The sequence below is a fragment of the Bos mutus genome, chromosome 28, assembly GCF_027580195.1.
Source record: "Bos mutus isolate GX-2022 chromosome 28, NWIPB_WYAK_1.1, whole genome shotgun sequence".
Taxonomy (NCBI): Eukaryota; Metazoa; Chordata; class Mammalia; order Artiodactyla; family Bovidae; genus Bos; species Bos mutus.
In genome coordinates this window covers 7,948,592-7,962,966 of record NC_091644.1, presented here as the reverse complement: position 1 = coordinate 7,962,966, position 14,375 = coordinate 7,948,592, and the positions used below count along the sequence as shown (strand labels likewise).

General features: G+C 52.5%; 1 protein-coding gene across 9 annotated transcripts in view; it reads right to left on the bottom strand.

The window, feature by feature from the left end:
- Positions 1–256: 256 nt before the first annotated feature.
- Positions 257–14,375, bottom strand: part of C28H10orf71 (chromosome 28 C10orf71 homolog) — a 51,268-nt gene continuing 37,149 nt past the window's right edge. For 4 of the 9 annotated variants that reach the window (XM_070364672.1, XM_070364673.1, XM_070364671.1 and 1 more), the window contains 2 exons: positions 9,671–9,773; positions 257–5,375 (listed from right to left, as the gene is read on the bottom strand). In XM_070364672.1, coding sequence (XP_070220773.1) covers positions 927–5,231 — 4,305 coding nt within the window. In that variant the 5' untranslated portion in view covers positions 5,232–5,375; positions 9,671–9,773 and the 3' untranslated portion in view covers positions 257–926. Of the gene's footprint in view, positions 5,376–9,045; positions 9,069–9,670; positions 9,774–14,375 lie in introns of those variants that run through there. The other 5 variants (XM_070364679.1, XM_070364677.1, XM_070364675.1 and 2 more) reach the window with 2 other exon arrangements.

Sequence of the window (14,375 nt, the reverse complement as noted above, 5' to 3'; positions counted from 1 at the left end):
GACTTGGGTCCCAGTCATCCTTGATGGCGGGTAGGGTCTCCCTCATCTTTGCTGCCCAGTGCTAGGGGGAGAGCCTGGCCCGAGAAGGCAGGGACACCGGGACTGTGGTGGGTGAGTGCTGAGGCCACTCTGCTCCGAGTGGAGACCCTGGGTAGCTGCCCAATCATGATGGCAAACCTGGAGGGCATGACTGTTTACTCACCAGCACAGACCCGTCTCTGCCACAGAAGAAAGATAAGAGTCCAGGGACAACACCTCATCTGCAAACTTGTTTCACTTTTTACCAGAAGATCAGAAAATAGCCTTCAGAGGAAAGTTTCTTCAGTAAAGAAAACCCATTCTATTCAAATAAATATTTCTGCAAGATTGCCTTGGGTTGCTTCTCAGCCATTTCCCCCCTAAGGTGAGCCGGAAGAGCTGCTGGGTCTGAGCGAGGGTGGGGTGGGCCCTGTATGACCTGACCTAGAAGGGGATGTGCTGGGCGGTGTGTTGCCAGCCAGGGCTCAGCGGGGTACAGCGTTTCTGGGGGCCTTAGCTGTGCTCAGGCTGTGAGCCGGCCCTTGAGGAGGAGTGGATGGGATGCTGAAGGGAAGGCTTGTTAGGAATCAGGCCGGATACACATGGGTGCCAGGGTCAGGGGAGAAGGACAGGGAGGCAGGGAGGGAGGGAGAAAGGAAGAGGAGTGGGTCCGGGATCCAGGAACTCTGAAGGGACTCTTTATGTGAGCAGAGCAGCGCCCTCCCAGGGAGGCGAGCCCCTCAGGTTGGGTTTGCTCAGGATCCCAGCTTCCTCACAAATTTCAGGGATCTCAAATGGCTGAGTATGAGTTGATGTGTGTATGTGTGTGTGTGATTGTTCAGGGGGAGAGGGAAGTAGCTTTTCTGGTTTTGTTGTGGGGCCGGGGGCTGGTTTGTCCACTACGATGCTCAAGAAATGCCTTCTGTGGCAAAGTCCTCTAGGTCGTTGGTGGGGATGATGCCCAGGCTTGGAGCATCTCCCCCCTCCTGCCCTGCACTCTGGGGGGGCCCCTCGGGGCGCTGGCCTGCAGAGGGCTGGGTGGGGTTGCTGGGAGCCGCAGAGGCCAGCTGCAGGCCCACCTCGTGGACGCTCTGGGGCCTGAGGCCGGCTGCCTCGGCGGTGTGAGGGCGCTGCCTTAGGAAGGTGGGGGCAGAGAGCTGAGAGGAGCAGCGCAGGGGCATCAGAGCCGTCACGGGCAGGGGCCGGAAGCCGGGGTACAGCACGTAGGGGGCAGCAAGGGCGTCCGGCGGGGTTGGCTCAGGGGAGGCCCCCTCAGAGGATGGGATGGAGACCTTGACGTATTTGCCTGTCTCTGGGTCATAGAAGGTCTTGATTTTCACCTGGAGCGGCAGATCGAAGACAAAGTACTCTCCAGACTGGGGGTCCTGGAGGACCTTCTGGGTGGCAGGGTAAGGGGGCTGGGGTGTAAGCGACTGGGGCCCCCCAGGCCTCCTCTGGACTGGCTCTGAAAGGGCTGACACCGAGTGGCGGTGCGCGGGAGGGGGCAGGGCGCGGACCACGGGGAGCCTGGGGCGGGGCCTCTCTCCGGGGGACAGCGGCCGTCGCTCTGAGTCCTCAGGGTTCAGCTTTTCTTCCCGGCGTTCTCCATGCTTCTCCTGTGGCTGGTCGATCTTTCTCCTCTTGCTTGCCAGCTTCTTTGCCCGCCGCAGGGCCTTCTCTGTTTTGGGCGGGACTGCAGGTGGCTTGCCAGCCGCCCTCTCCAGCTGAGCAGGAGGCTCTGGCTTCTCCAGGAGGCTAGCCGAGCTGGTGGCCACGTCCAGCAGTGAGCCTCTTGGAGAAAGCGTCCTGAGGTCTTCGGCTGATGGCTCCAGCTGGGGGTCGGAGCCAGGCTCCCACGCAAGGGCATGCGTCAGGTCTTCCCTCCGGGCCACCCTGCCAGGGCTGGGGCTGGCCCAGGGGCTGCTGCGCGGAGGCTCCCCTGGCAGCAGACCAGGCTCACTAAGGGCCTGGGAAGCATCGTCCCAAATGCTGCTGGCAGCAGGGGAGCACGCACTGTTCTCCTCCAGGGAGCTGGCATTGGGGGAAGCCGCCAGCTCACCGGTGACCCATCTTCTCCCCGGGGGCCCTGCTCTGGGAGTAGATAAAAAGTGACTATTGAAGCCTTGCACCTGCTCTTCCCAAAAAGCTCCCAGCTGCTGTGGGGGTAGCTGGTCTTCTGGGTCATCTTCCGGCAAAGTTATGGTAGGGATGCACCTTGGAGCGTCCAGCTTCACCGGGTCTGTTGAACCGCTCTTGCCGTTGTTCACCGTAACTTTCTGTGTGGCCTTTTGGGGTGGCTTCATCCCCTGGCCCTCTCCTGTGAGTGGAGAAGATGGAACATGCCACTTTGGGGCTGCCTGGGAGGCCTCCGACCTGGTGGCGCTGGGCACCCTCTCTTGGTCCTCCAGCCCCTCACAGGCCACCCCCTTCACGTGTGTGCCCCGGGCACTGGTGGGTGTCAGCGTGCTGGGCATTTCCTGGCTCTCAGCGGCACAGAGACCAGCATCCCCGCCCCAGCCTGACCTTGGCAGTTCTTCTTCTTTGTGGCCACTGCCCAGTGGGGACTCCGAGGACACGGACCTCAAGAGGGGCAGCATGATGGGTTTGATCACGGGGGTGGCCCTCAGCGTGTTGTCTTTAATTGCGAAGAGTATGTGCTTGTTTGAAGTGGAACCTGGTGAAGGGGCGAGGCCTCTGGCATGTGGCAGAGCTGTATCTGACTTACTTCCCCCGGTCCCAGTGCGTCTGAAATCAGCTTCCTCCCTCGGCGCCTTCCTGGGGCTACCTCCTGGCAAACTTTCTTCTTCTGGCAAGGATTCCCGCTTGCTGTGCTCCTCCACGCACGCATTCCCATTACTCACGGCACCATACTCTAGCTCATCTTCCTCCATCACTTTCTCCTGCTCATCCTTCCAACCGTCACCTGCATTCATGTTGTTCCTGCCGTCTTCCTGCTGGGTCTCCGCGAACCACGTCTTCTGCTGATCCTCAAACGAGGCAAAGGACTGATCCGAAGAGCTGGTGCTGAATTTGGCCTTACTTTTGAGGCCTGGCATAAAATCAGACTGGCTGTCGCTATAAAACACATCTTCCTCCTCGGGAGAAAGGGGCCCTGGGGAGAATTTCGGGTTGAAGTTTGGATTCTGAAGTCCTGCCTGTCTCTCGGGTTCTGTCTCTTGAGAGATGGATCTCAAGAATCCATTCTCTAGGCCGGAGGTCTTTGGGGTCTCTGCAGCCTTCCCTGCCTCAGGGTCTTCGCTGCAAAGCTTCAGGGACAGATGTTTCCTGCGGAGGCGTTGCCTGGAGTCTGAACGCCAGCTGGGCCTGGCATCATGCATCTCTGATTCTCCATTGGTATCATCCTTCTCATAGTTGTTCCTGTTGGCAGCCTCGCCATTGACACAGAAGGGGGCTTTGGTGATAATTGATGGTGAGGTGGGAGTTAGGTAGGTGTCTGCAGAGGCTGCATCAGGGTCAGCTTTGGGGTCCTTCTGGGTACTGGTGAGTGGCACAGAAGGGCTGTCATCTGGTGTCTCCTTAGAGAACTCATCTGGAGGGTTTTCCTCGAGCCCATTGGGAAGGAGTCCGCCGTTGCTCAGGGATTCTTGGTTGCCTCTGGTTTTCTCATCTGGGCCTTTCATGAGAGGCGAGGGACTGTATGTGCTTTTCACACGCTTCCGCACATCTTTGAGGTTGAACAGCAGGCTGGGGGCTTTAGATTTGTAGCTGTCCCGGGACTGACAATCACTGGGATCCTTCTCTTGGTATCCATTTAGCTGTCCTGGGGGTGTAGGGGTTATCTCCGCTGGCTGGCTGTCAGACGACTCCAGGACCTGTTTGGTGGGTATGACAGGGGTCAGAAGCTTACTGATGTTGAAAGGAGGATCGTAATGCTCGTGGGGCTCCACAGGCATATCAAGAGCATCCTTTTCTGGAAACTGCACCTGGGGATTGTGCTTTGTATACAAGGCTGGGCCTCTCCAGTTCGTCTGTTTCTTCTCTTCCGAAGCATCTTGTAGATTGTCTTTCCCTCCCTTGCCAGGCTTTGGTTTCCTCCAGGGGGCATGGGTCGGTTTCAACGGAGGAGGGTCAGCCTGTGAGCTGGAAGCTTTTTCTTCCATAGCAAATATCTGGGCTCCCAAATCCCTCGACACCCAGGTTCCAGATGTGGAGAGAGTCCCTGCAGCCATCTTGTTCTCTTCCTGACTGCAGTTGGCCCGGACATGGCAGGGGGAGGTTTTTTGCTCAGAAGCCGGGGGCTCTCTTAACAAGGGCGTGTCCTCATAACGCTTGAGAGCCTTGCTTTCTGGGACAGCGTCAGCAGCATCCTTTCTCTCGGGTAGCCTCGGCTGGTGGGCATTCCATGACTCAAAAGCACTGTTCTCACTATGGAGAAAGGTCCCTTTGCGAGCCCACTCCTGGCCCCTTCCAGGCTCACTGGTGGCCGCCTTGTGGGCAGGAGAGGGGAACTTTGGCTCGAATGAATTGGCTGCATGTTCAGATGTTGGGAGGAAGCTGTTGGGGCCATGACTGGCCATTTCGGGATTCTTGGGGGCTTCCTGCTCCCCGTGCTTCCGGCCAGGCTGGTGGCTGGCCTGATGGGTGCTGGAGACTTCGGCAGGCACCCTCCTGACAGTCAGAAAGGCAGAATCGAAGCAGAAGTTGACGCCACTTTCTGGAAGAGGGGCAAATTTGGGGGGATTTTTGAGAGCTGGGGGCTTGCTGGTAGGAGGCCCGCTGTCACAGCGCTGGCTCTCGGTCCTGTCGAAAGATTTGATCAGAGATGACACTTTGGAAATAGGCTTGTTGCTGCTCCTCAGGCCAGAAACTGGCACTTCCAGTCGCCTCTGGGCTGGTGTCAGTGGGGAGCTGCTTTTGGGGTACTTTTCCTCCCCTTGAACATACTTGGGCAGCTGTTGGAATGTGGCCGCCCAGCCTGCATGCTCAGTGCCTTGGGATGGTAACTGACTCCAGATGCCGCTTTTCCTGTGTGTGTGGCTCACCGTCCCCTGGTGAAAATTCCCAAACACCTGGCGGGTGATATCCGGGGACAGGGCCAGGTCAGAGTCATGGAAGGATGCGTCCTCTGAGATGCACAAGCTCCGGAACGCGCGGTCCGTGAGGCTGCTCACCTCCTTGTCTGCATCGTCCAGCACGCTGCCAATGCTTGAGGAGTCGCTGAAGCCGTCCATGCACTTCTTGCTCCCCTGCATCGTCCGCCAGCCAGCAAGCCTGTCCCCGTCAGCCAGTGGGTGCCTCTGGGGATGATTTCAGAAGGGTTGGATGCAGCTCTCTTCCCACAAAACTAGAGCTTCCTGATGATCAGATGCAATTGCAAAGTGGGAATTTCTTTTTCTCTGCAAAGGAAAGAAGTGCAGGGTATGAATATGATACCCAACTTAGTGGCATCATATAAGATGACACGCCGCTGTGGGTGGGCAAGGGTGCCCGTGATGGTTGATTTTACGTGTCAGCCTGGCTGGACCACGATGCCCAGGTTTTGGCCAAATGCCAGTGAAGCAGTTTATACTGCTTTAAAGGCCCACAATGTGAGTGGGCCTTGTCCACAAGGCTGAGAAGCCCTGAGCAATAGGCAATCCTACTTCTAGGCTTTGGACTGCACTTGCAACATCAGCTCCCCCTCGGGGTCCAGCGTGTTGGCTGCCTGCAGACAGTAGACTTGCCAGCCCATCGCGACACGAGCCAGCTCCTTACAGTAAGCTCCTTCTCCCTCCATGTGCATATACATACATATATACACATGGGTGTGTGTGTGTGTATATATATATAAATAATAGGATATGTGTGTGTGTGTGTGTGTGTGCATTTATGCATGTGTATATGTGTGTATTGGTTCTGTTCCTCTGGAGAACCCTGACTAATACAGTGCCTCAAGTGCAGATGTGTCATTTTTGCAGAGAGCTTCCCTGGCATTCCATGTTTCCTCCTCGCCGCCTGTCACAGTGCCTGGTTTATTTCCTCTGTGGTCCTGAGCACAATCTAAAATAAAATGTACTTCTTTCTTGACCAGCCTCTGCTTAGCCTATAAGAACCAGGTGCTCAGGAGCCGCTAGACTGTCTGCTTGCTGACTGCCCTGGTCCCAGAGCCACCCCAAGCGGGCACAGACCCTACAGCCTGGGATCCTTCGCTCTCCAACGTGCCCTTGGATGTGGCCAGCGGGAGGTGCTGGTAGGAGCCTGGACTGAGGGGGACCCAGCAGGCCAGGCATTTCCGTCCCTCTGCTTGCTTCCTGCTCTGACTGTGGGTGGGGTCCGGGCAGTACTGCAGTCTTCTCTAACTACGGCCCCTCCCCGGGCTCTGATTCTCCTTGCTGCCCTTACCCGGCTGTCACTTCCCGAATGACTCCACCTCCTGGGGTCTCCCCCTTTCTGCCCCACCTCTGTTATAGCCCCTTCATTACATTCTCCTTCCTTTTAAAATTGTGGTGACGTACACAGGACACAGAGTTCACTCTTAACCATTGTAAGTGTGCGCTTCAATAGTATTACGTGCTTTCATACTGTTGTGCAGTCACCACCACCATCCATCTGCAGAACTTTCTCATCTTGCAAACTGAACTCCGTACCCACTGAATAATAACCCCCATTCTCTTCTCCCCAAACCCCTAGAAACTACCATTCTTTTATCTGTATCCACGAATTTGACTACTCTAAGGTACCTAATTTGAGGGGAATCGGACAGCATTTATCTTTTTGTGACCAATTTATTCACTTAGCATCATATCCTCAAGGGTCATCCATGCTGTAACATGTGTCAGAATTTCCTTCCTTTTTAAGATAACGTTGCATTGTATGCATATGTCACATTTTGTTTATCCATTCATCTGTCAGTCGACACCGAGTTTGCTTCCAGTTTTTGGCTGTTGTGAATAATGCTGCTATGAACATGGGTGTCTGAATGTCTGTTCAAGATCCTGCTTTCAGTTTTGGGGGGCACATACTCAGAGATGGAATCGATGGGCCACATGGTCGTTCTAGTTTTAATTTTTTGAGGAGTCTTTATACTATTTTCCACATGAGCTGTGTCATTTTGTACACCTGCCAACAGTGCGCAGGAGTTCCAATTTCTGTTTTTTTTCCAATTTCTGTTTTGTTTTTTTTCCCTGATAGTTGTGGTTGCGGTTGTTCAGTCACTCAGTTATGTCCCGCTCTTTGCGACTCCATGGACTGCAGCACGCCAGGCTTCCCTGTCCTTCACTCTCTCCTGGAGTTTGCTCAAACTCACGTCCACTGAGTCGATGATGTGGTTGTTTTTTTTTACAGTAGCCATCCTAACATGCGTGAGGTGGTTCATTGCATTCCCTCCTGGATTCTTCGCGAGGATGCTGCTTCCTGACGGGGAGCCTGATCACTACCAGGGGTACATACCTCCGAAGCCTAGAGCAGGCCTGGCCAGGGCCGGGGCGAGTATGTCAAACGTTAGATAAAATACCAGGTATGGACCCTAGACTGAGCTCCAGTGGGGGGCATTTGGACAGTGAACTTCCAGCAGGGTGCTGTGAGCCTCAGCTGCCAGGTGATACACTCACACAGCCTCCCCACTCATGTTAGCAGAGGAGGCTGGAGAGGCGGCACGCCCTGCTAGCCTGGCCGGCCTGCACAGTAAGCACGGGGCCTGAACAGGTCTGCTAGGGATGGAGGATGAAGATGCTCCACCAGGGTGGCAGGGCCGCAGGTCGGGAGTCCCAAGTCCCATCCTGGCTCCTCAGAGAAGGCCACCTACAGGGTGTCCCACTATGGCCGATGCCACCATGCCGGCCGCACTGATCTGATCCCAGAGGCCGGCCTTCCTCGGAGGTTTCTCCTCCTGTCTCTGGACCACAGCACTCTGGTAGGCTTCTAATGCTGATTTGTGGACAGGCTGACTTCTTTTTATGAATGAAAGGGCTGAGTTGGGGCTGCCAGAGAAAGCAAAGGACCTCAAGTTCTAGTAAACTGGATGAGCTGATGAGGCGCCACTGACTGGCCCTGGAAAAGACTGTCCTTATGTGCCTTGAAAATCTGCGCTCTTGCTCCCCAGAAAGAATAGTAAGTGCCGTTTAGGAGGCACTTGAAAGGGGAGAGCTGCAGCCTAGCCCCCTCACCTGGCCTACCTCACCCCATCCCCATCCCCTGTTCCCTTGTGTACTTTGGCTCAAAAACCTGCAGAAGCTAATGCTCATGATCTCAGACCCCCACACAGCTACTCCTGACCACAGGGGTTGGAAGCATTCTGATGTCTGGGGAAATGATTGCCTTTCTGATCAAAGGAACGATCCCCATCGTCTCCGCTCTCTTGGTGCCCTTTCTTCTCGCTTTATTGCACACGAGAAGCCTGAAACTGTATTCGTTTGATCCCCTGGACTAGGAAAGAGCAACCCACTCCAGTATTCTTGACTGGAGAATTTCATGGACAGACGAGCCTGATAGGCTACAGTCCATGGGATTGCAGAGTGTTGGACAGCACTGAGCAACTGAGTGCGCGCTCACACACACACACACACACACACGCGCGCGCGCACACACACACAGTTCAACTTGTAACACTGAGGTGTTCACTTTGCAACCCTGAGGGAGAAACAATGCTGACTCAAGGTCAATTTGCTGAGGACCACCTGGTACACAAAAGAACATTCCTGAGTCCTTGATGACACTGCAGGGCTGTGAGCCTGGGCCAGAACCACCCCCTCCTCTGGAATCTGTGTTATTGGGGTGAGTTAGGGGCCCTCCGTGGCTTCAGCCACTGTAAGTCAAGTTTTCTGTATCTTGAGGTCTTAACAATAGAGTCAGGAGTCTTCTGGTATCCTGAATGCTGGGGTTTTGACCTCAATAAGACTGAACTCAGTAACATTGGGCTTTCTCTACTTCCACAATAGCACGGAAATAGGATACTTGGGGATCCAAATTAGAATCTTAGAGTTAAATAAACACCCCCAGTCAATTAAATACCACCTACTACTAGCAGATACTTATTATTTTTTAAACACTCATCTTCCATCCCCTCCTTTGAGCAAGAACACGTGATACCTTTTGGGAAGTTTCCTCCACTCTTGGCCTTCAGTCTTCATGGGGCTGAAAGTCAAGGAGCCTGCAGAGACCTCTCAGAGCTAAGGGTGCATGTGAGACCCAAGGCAGCCTATGGCACGCTTTCTCCTGGAGCGATGTAAGGATGAAGCCTCCCTGCCCATCTTTGTCAGCGGCAGCACCTTCTTTGTGTCCTTTCCCAGCTTGGAACTTCAGCCTTCACCTTGAGTCTACAAGGGTTCCTATTTCCTTTTAGTACTTATCTGTTTCTGATTTATTTGTCTAGTTTCTGTTTCTATTGCATGTGACCAAAAAACCCAAAATGATCTAGGGTTTGTGTCAGAATTCCAAACAGTTAACGAAAGCTGATCACTGGTATTTAGAGTATTCAGAAAATAACCACATTCCTTCTGCCTCAGGAAGAAGAGAGACGTCCCTCTTGCTGGCTTCATTCAGATACTTTCTTGCACTCTTACTTGACTGACCTGGGTTCAATGGGATGATCATAAAGTTGGCTTCAGCTTCCCCACTCCCACCCGCTAATCTCCCAGATACCCGGTGGAACCTTCAGCAGAGTAACTCAAACTGAAGAGGTGTCCAGGGCCCGGCTCTTGGATTAGTTCCGTACCTGCTACAGGAGTGGGAGCTGCAGGTGCCTGCCTTGTTGCGTTTTAGGAACTGTAGTTTTAAAACTTCTTTTCACGCTGACGTTTGCTGACATTGCTACCCATCTAGAGAGAAGAAAAGTGATCTTGTTGGAACCCCTCAGGCCAAAAAACCAAGCAGGTATTCAGTGCAAAAGATACCTTTAAATGTCAGTAATACAATTGGCTTTCAATTTTAGTTTTAATTTCACATTTGAACTCAACAAAATTCCAAATATAGGCAAGGTGGTTTTATATCCCTTCCAGTGATCATGAATTTGTGTCTGGCCCAAGAAACCTTAAGGAACCTGCTTCAAGCCTTTGGGATTTTTAATATGACTGGCTTAGTTGTGAATCACTTTTTGCTAGTTACATTGGCCCAAAGTCCCTTTTCCCCTGTGAATTAATAACTCAGGTTTTGCAGTAAAGAGAACTAGAGTGGTTGAACTTGAATCCACTCACAAGGAAGAAGTGTTCAATTCATTGTTGGCAGAAGATTTGGATATCTGTTTTGACAGCTAAAAGAACCCAAAAGCTGCCCAGGAGGATTTTAAGAGTATTCAGAGTGAAGTGTGAACTAGTTAAAATAAATTCACTGTGCACACTAAAAATGCAGACCACCAGGGCTTCCAGAAGCCTGTCCTCATCTTGTAGCTCCTGGATATTCATCCAGTCTGCAGTGGTTTATTAATAATATTAATAATCATGATAGCTCAACTTTGCGGAGCGCATGTCTTTGGAGATGCCCAGAGGCACTTTGTGCTGCTCACTATCTGGCTTGCGCCCTCCCTGACACTGAGGCCGTCCTTCGTGTCCTGACCACGCTCTGGGTTCACCTTCTCCATAGCTCATGCCATACTGTCACCCATCATAACCCATGTGTCGTAGGAATGATGGTTGCTTCATTCGCTCCTCAGTTAGAAAATTCCATGAGTCCAGGAAGGGAGTCTTATTTGCTCTCATGTACCAAACATACCAACACAGAAGTCGGATAAATGTTTGTGGCAATGCTCTGAATTGGGTGTCTTCAATTTGAATTTTGATGGAGGGCTAGCAGACACAGAAAAGAAACGAGAGAGAGAGAGAGAGAAGTTCTATTGAGCAGGACCCGTGGCCTTGGGTCTTAAGGTGGTTTGGAAAGCTCAGATTTGTGTCACTAACTAGAGAGCACACTCCTGTCTGCAGCTTCCCCTGGGTGCAACTTCGGGATGAGGGTAAAATCAGTGCATGTCACGTATGGACAAGACAGAGGTGCAGAAGGCCATGCTGCCCTTTATTCTGTGGACATTTAGGGAGCCATCGCTCCGTGCTGGGGGTCACAGACTCACTGTCATTGCTGCTGAAACACATTTTTCAGAGGCCAGCACAAAACCATCCTCCTCCCTGCTTTCGACTGTTTGAAGGAAGCCAACCTCAGTGGCTGAAAAGTCTGGCTCATAAGAGCATTTTCCAGGTGAAAGAGTGCAGTTTCCCTCAGGCAACACGAATGAGGCAAAACAGCATACTCTCAAATCATGCTGTAAACAAGGCCTTGGAATCTGCCTTGATGAATATATAGAAACAAGAATGAATATTTATTCATGGTGTGGTAAGTTCCTATTTATGTCTATGCCTTCAAAATCAATTTGTTCTTTTGAATGCTTCCTGACTCCTCACCCCCTATTATTCCCTTGACTCGTTTACTCTGCCTTTAGTCTCCCCTTCCCCAAGGGATTGCCCAAGGGGGAACTTGGCTCCTCATCTGACTTAACTTCTAAGGTGCAATCAAGACCGTTGGCCACTATCTTCCTGGGAAGCTCTCCCATCTTGATTTGGGAGATGTACATACTTTACATCTCAGCCTAATGGTTCATCCCTTATCTTCCTCTCCTGGACGGTTGGATTTCCCCTGCACCTGGCCCCGGGACCTCTTCTCCTCTCCCTTGATGGGCTCACCAGGGGATTTTAGCCACACTCGTGGTTGCCACGAGCTTCCATGCATTGATGGCATGTCCAGGCCAGGTCACCTGTCTGGGCCCAGCCTCTGTCTCCATCTGTCCCCTGAACAGCTCCACAGGCTCACACACTTAATATGGAACCCACGACCTTTCCACAGGCCAGTTCTTCCTTTGAGGGGCCCGGAAATCTGACTCCCTGTGACTGCTCCCTCTCCCTCTTCCATGCCTTCCCTAAACCGAGCCATTTCCAGGTCCCACAAGTCTCATCTCTGAAAGGCCTCTTACCCGCTGCACATGATTCCCATCGCCATGGTCCCTGTGTGGCCTCAGCTGCTGTCATGTCTCCCTTTGGTGATGGCAGGAGCCCATTGTCATTCTCTGCACCACTCCCAGAAGCAGCTTTTAAAGAACAAACCTGTTCATGTCAACCTCTAGTTTAGAACTGCCTAATGACTTCCCAGTTTGAAAGAAGGAAAATCAATCTCCTTAAACAAGTCTCCCTTTCCATTCTTATCTTGGACTATTTTTCTCTTCATGCTTGGCTTTCCAGCCACCCTGGACTTTTACCAGCTTCTTTGATATGCCATGCTACCTCCTGCCTCAGGGTCTTTGCACAGGTTGTTCCCTCTGCTTAGAGTTCTTTGACTCCACCTTTCTCCTGTTAACTGCGTAACTCCTATGCATACTTCAGAACCCACCTCACAAGCCCCTTCAATAAGGCAGATTCCTCAGGCTAAGTCTCTCTGCTGTCTGCTTTCGCACCACGCTATACCCCTCTCCTCTGAAGTACTTATTATAATTGTAATTACGTATTTAACTGGATGACTGTGGAACGCTTGTCTTTCCTGCCAGGCTGGACGCCTCACTGTGGCAGGGGCCCCTGTCTATCTGGCTCTCAGGCTATCTCCCCTTGTGGCACAGTGCATAGCACAGAAATATCTGTTTACAAATTAGCAAATCCCTCGGCTTCTGTCATGATATTATTCGCACTACTGACTGGCTTAGTGGGACATTACTGAAAGTGACTTATAGTCCAGTAGTTCTAGAATTATCACAAATTTCAAATTAGTGAATTTGAACCCAGGTGACTTTAATTTTTCCTTTTGATTCCAAGCCCTAAAAGATTTAAAATCTGCCTGTGGTGGGAGCTGGAAGCAGGCTGAGCAGATCATCCTTATGCTGGCCCACAGGCTGGCTGGCAGGTGTTCACTCACACCACGGCATATGCCAGTGAAGTTAGGGCTGAGTTTCAGGCTGAATGTATGCTAGCATTTACATCAGGGAGAAATAAGTGACTTCACGACTTTGCCATTTTCCTGTTTGTCAGAGTCTCTAACCGCACTCAGTGCTCCACATTGGGGAACGGTTTTGAATCTCTCTGGAGGGTTAGCGTCCAGAAAATGATTGTTGCATACGTTAACTGTGGTGTTGATTACAGACACATTGCAAATGGTCATTAGCTGAGACGATGCCTAAATTTTGGGTGTCAGCAGGTGGAGCATTGGCATCTGCCCTTATACAGGCAACCCTGGAGCCTAGACAGACTTCTGAGAACTGCTCTCCTAACACTCCATCTGCAGATGCTGGACGCTGGGCATGGGTCCTGCGAAGCACCAGAGCACAAAAGGGGAAATGGGGTCCCCAGCAGGAAGGCATCAGTGGGGTTTTCCAGTTCAGCCTTCAGGGAGGGGCCAAAGGCTGAGGTGATACAACCACAGAGAAGACGTGCATGGAGCAGACGGGGGCGCGCACGCACTGCTGCTGCAGCCAGAGGCAGGGAGAACTGTACTTGAAGAAGTGTTTCGTCCTCTTTTCATTGCAAGGATCATCTTTTTGAACTAAAATATGTCAAAGAAGCCAGATCTGTGGGAGCATCCCCATGAATCAGCTTTTTCTCACCGTGAGCAATGAAATAGCCTTTGCATGATTGTTACTAAATTCTGACTCTTCCAAAATGTTTTCTCAAGTGATGCTTTTCCCCACATCATCCTGAATGATGCTGCGGAACTACTGTGGACTGGAATAAGTCATTTTGCACAGATATCATTTTTTCTCTCTCTCGTTCTTTCTCGAGTGTCTCACATTCAAGGCCCTCTAGGCGGGCGAGCCAGCAGTTCCCTCACTCCCGTTCCCGCCAGGCCTGCGGTGCCCTGGGCTTACTTCCTCGGGGTTGGTCCTGGCTTACTTCCTTGGGGCGGTAGTCCCTCTGCCTGGAATGTGTCTCTGTGTTCCCCATTCACCAGTTCCTGACCACTTCCTCCTCTCTTCCCCTATTCCTTATAGAATTCTTAAAAAAAAAAAGTCACTGCATTATTCCACTTTATCTGATATGAATCCATCTTCCCAACCAAGCTCTGAGCTCCTCAGGGGTGAGTTCCCCGGCTGGTTCCTCTCTGACTGACAGGGTGCCTGTGTCACGGTGGCCATTCGTCAAGGCTCTCAGCTGCTGCTGCTGAGTACGCTTCTTGGGCCAGAAGGACGTGATGACAGAGGTTTGCGGCGAGTGTGCGGCCTGGGAAGGCAGTAGAAAGCTCCGGTGCCTCACGCTCTCCTGGTCTCTCACGGGACTCCTGGCCCACAGCCAGCCCAGGCCTGACGGGTCAGGCAGCCCCACCTTACACCCCACCAGGCTCTGAGGACAGAAGTGGCCAGGGAAAGGGAGCCTGCTGGCGCCCCCTACAGACCCTGGTCCAGACTGCCGCACGCAGCTGCTCAGGGCTAGCGGCCGTGGCGGGTCCACAGAACCCCAGCA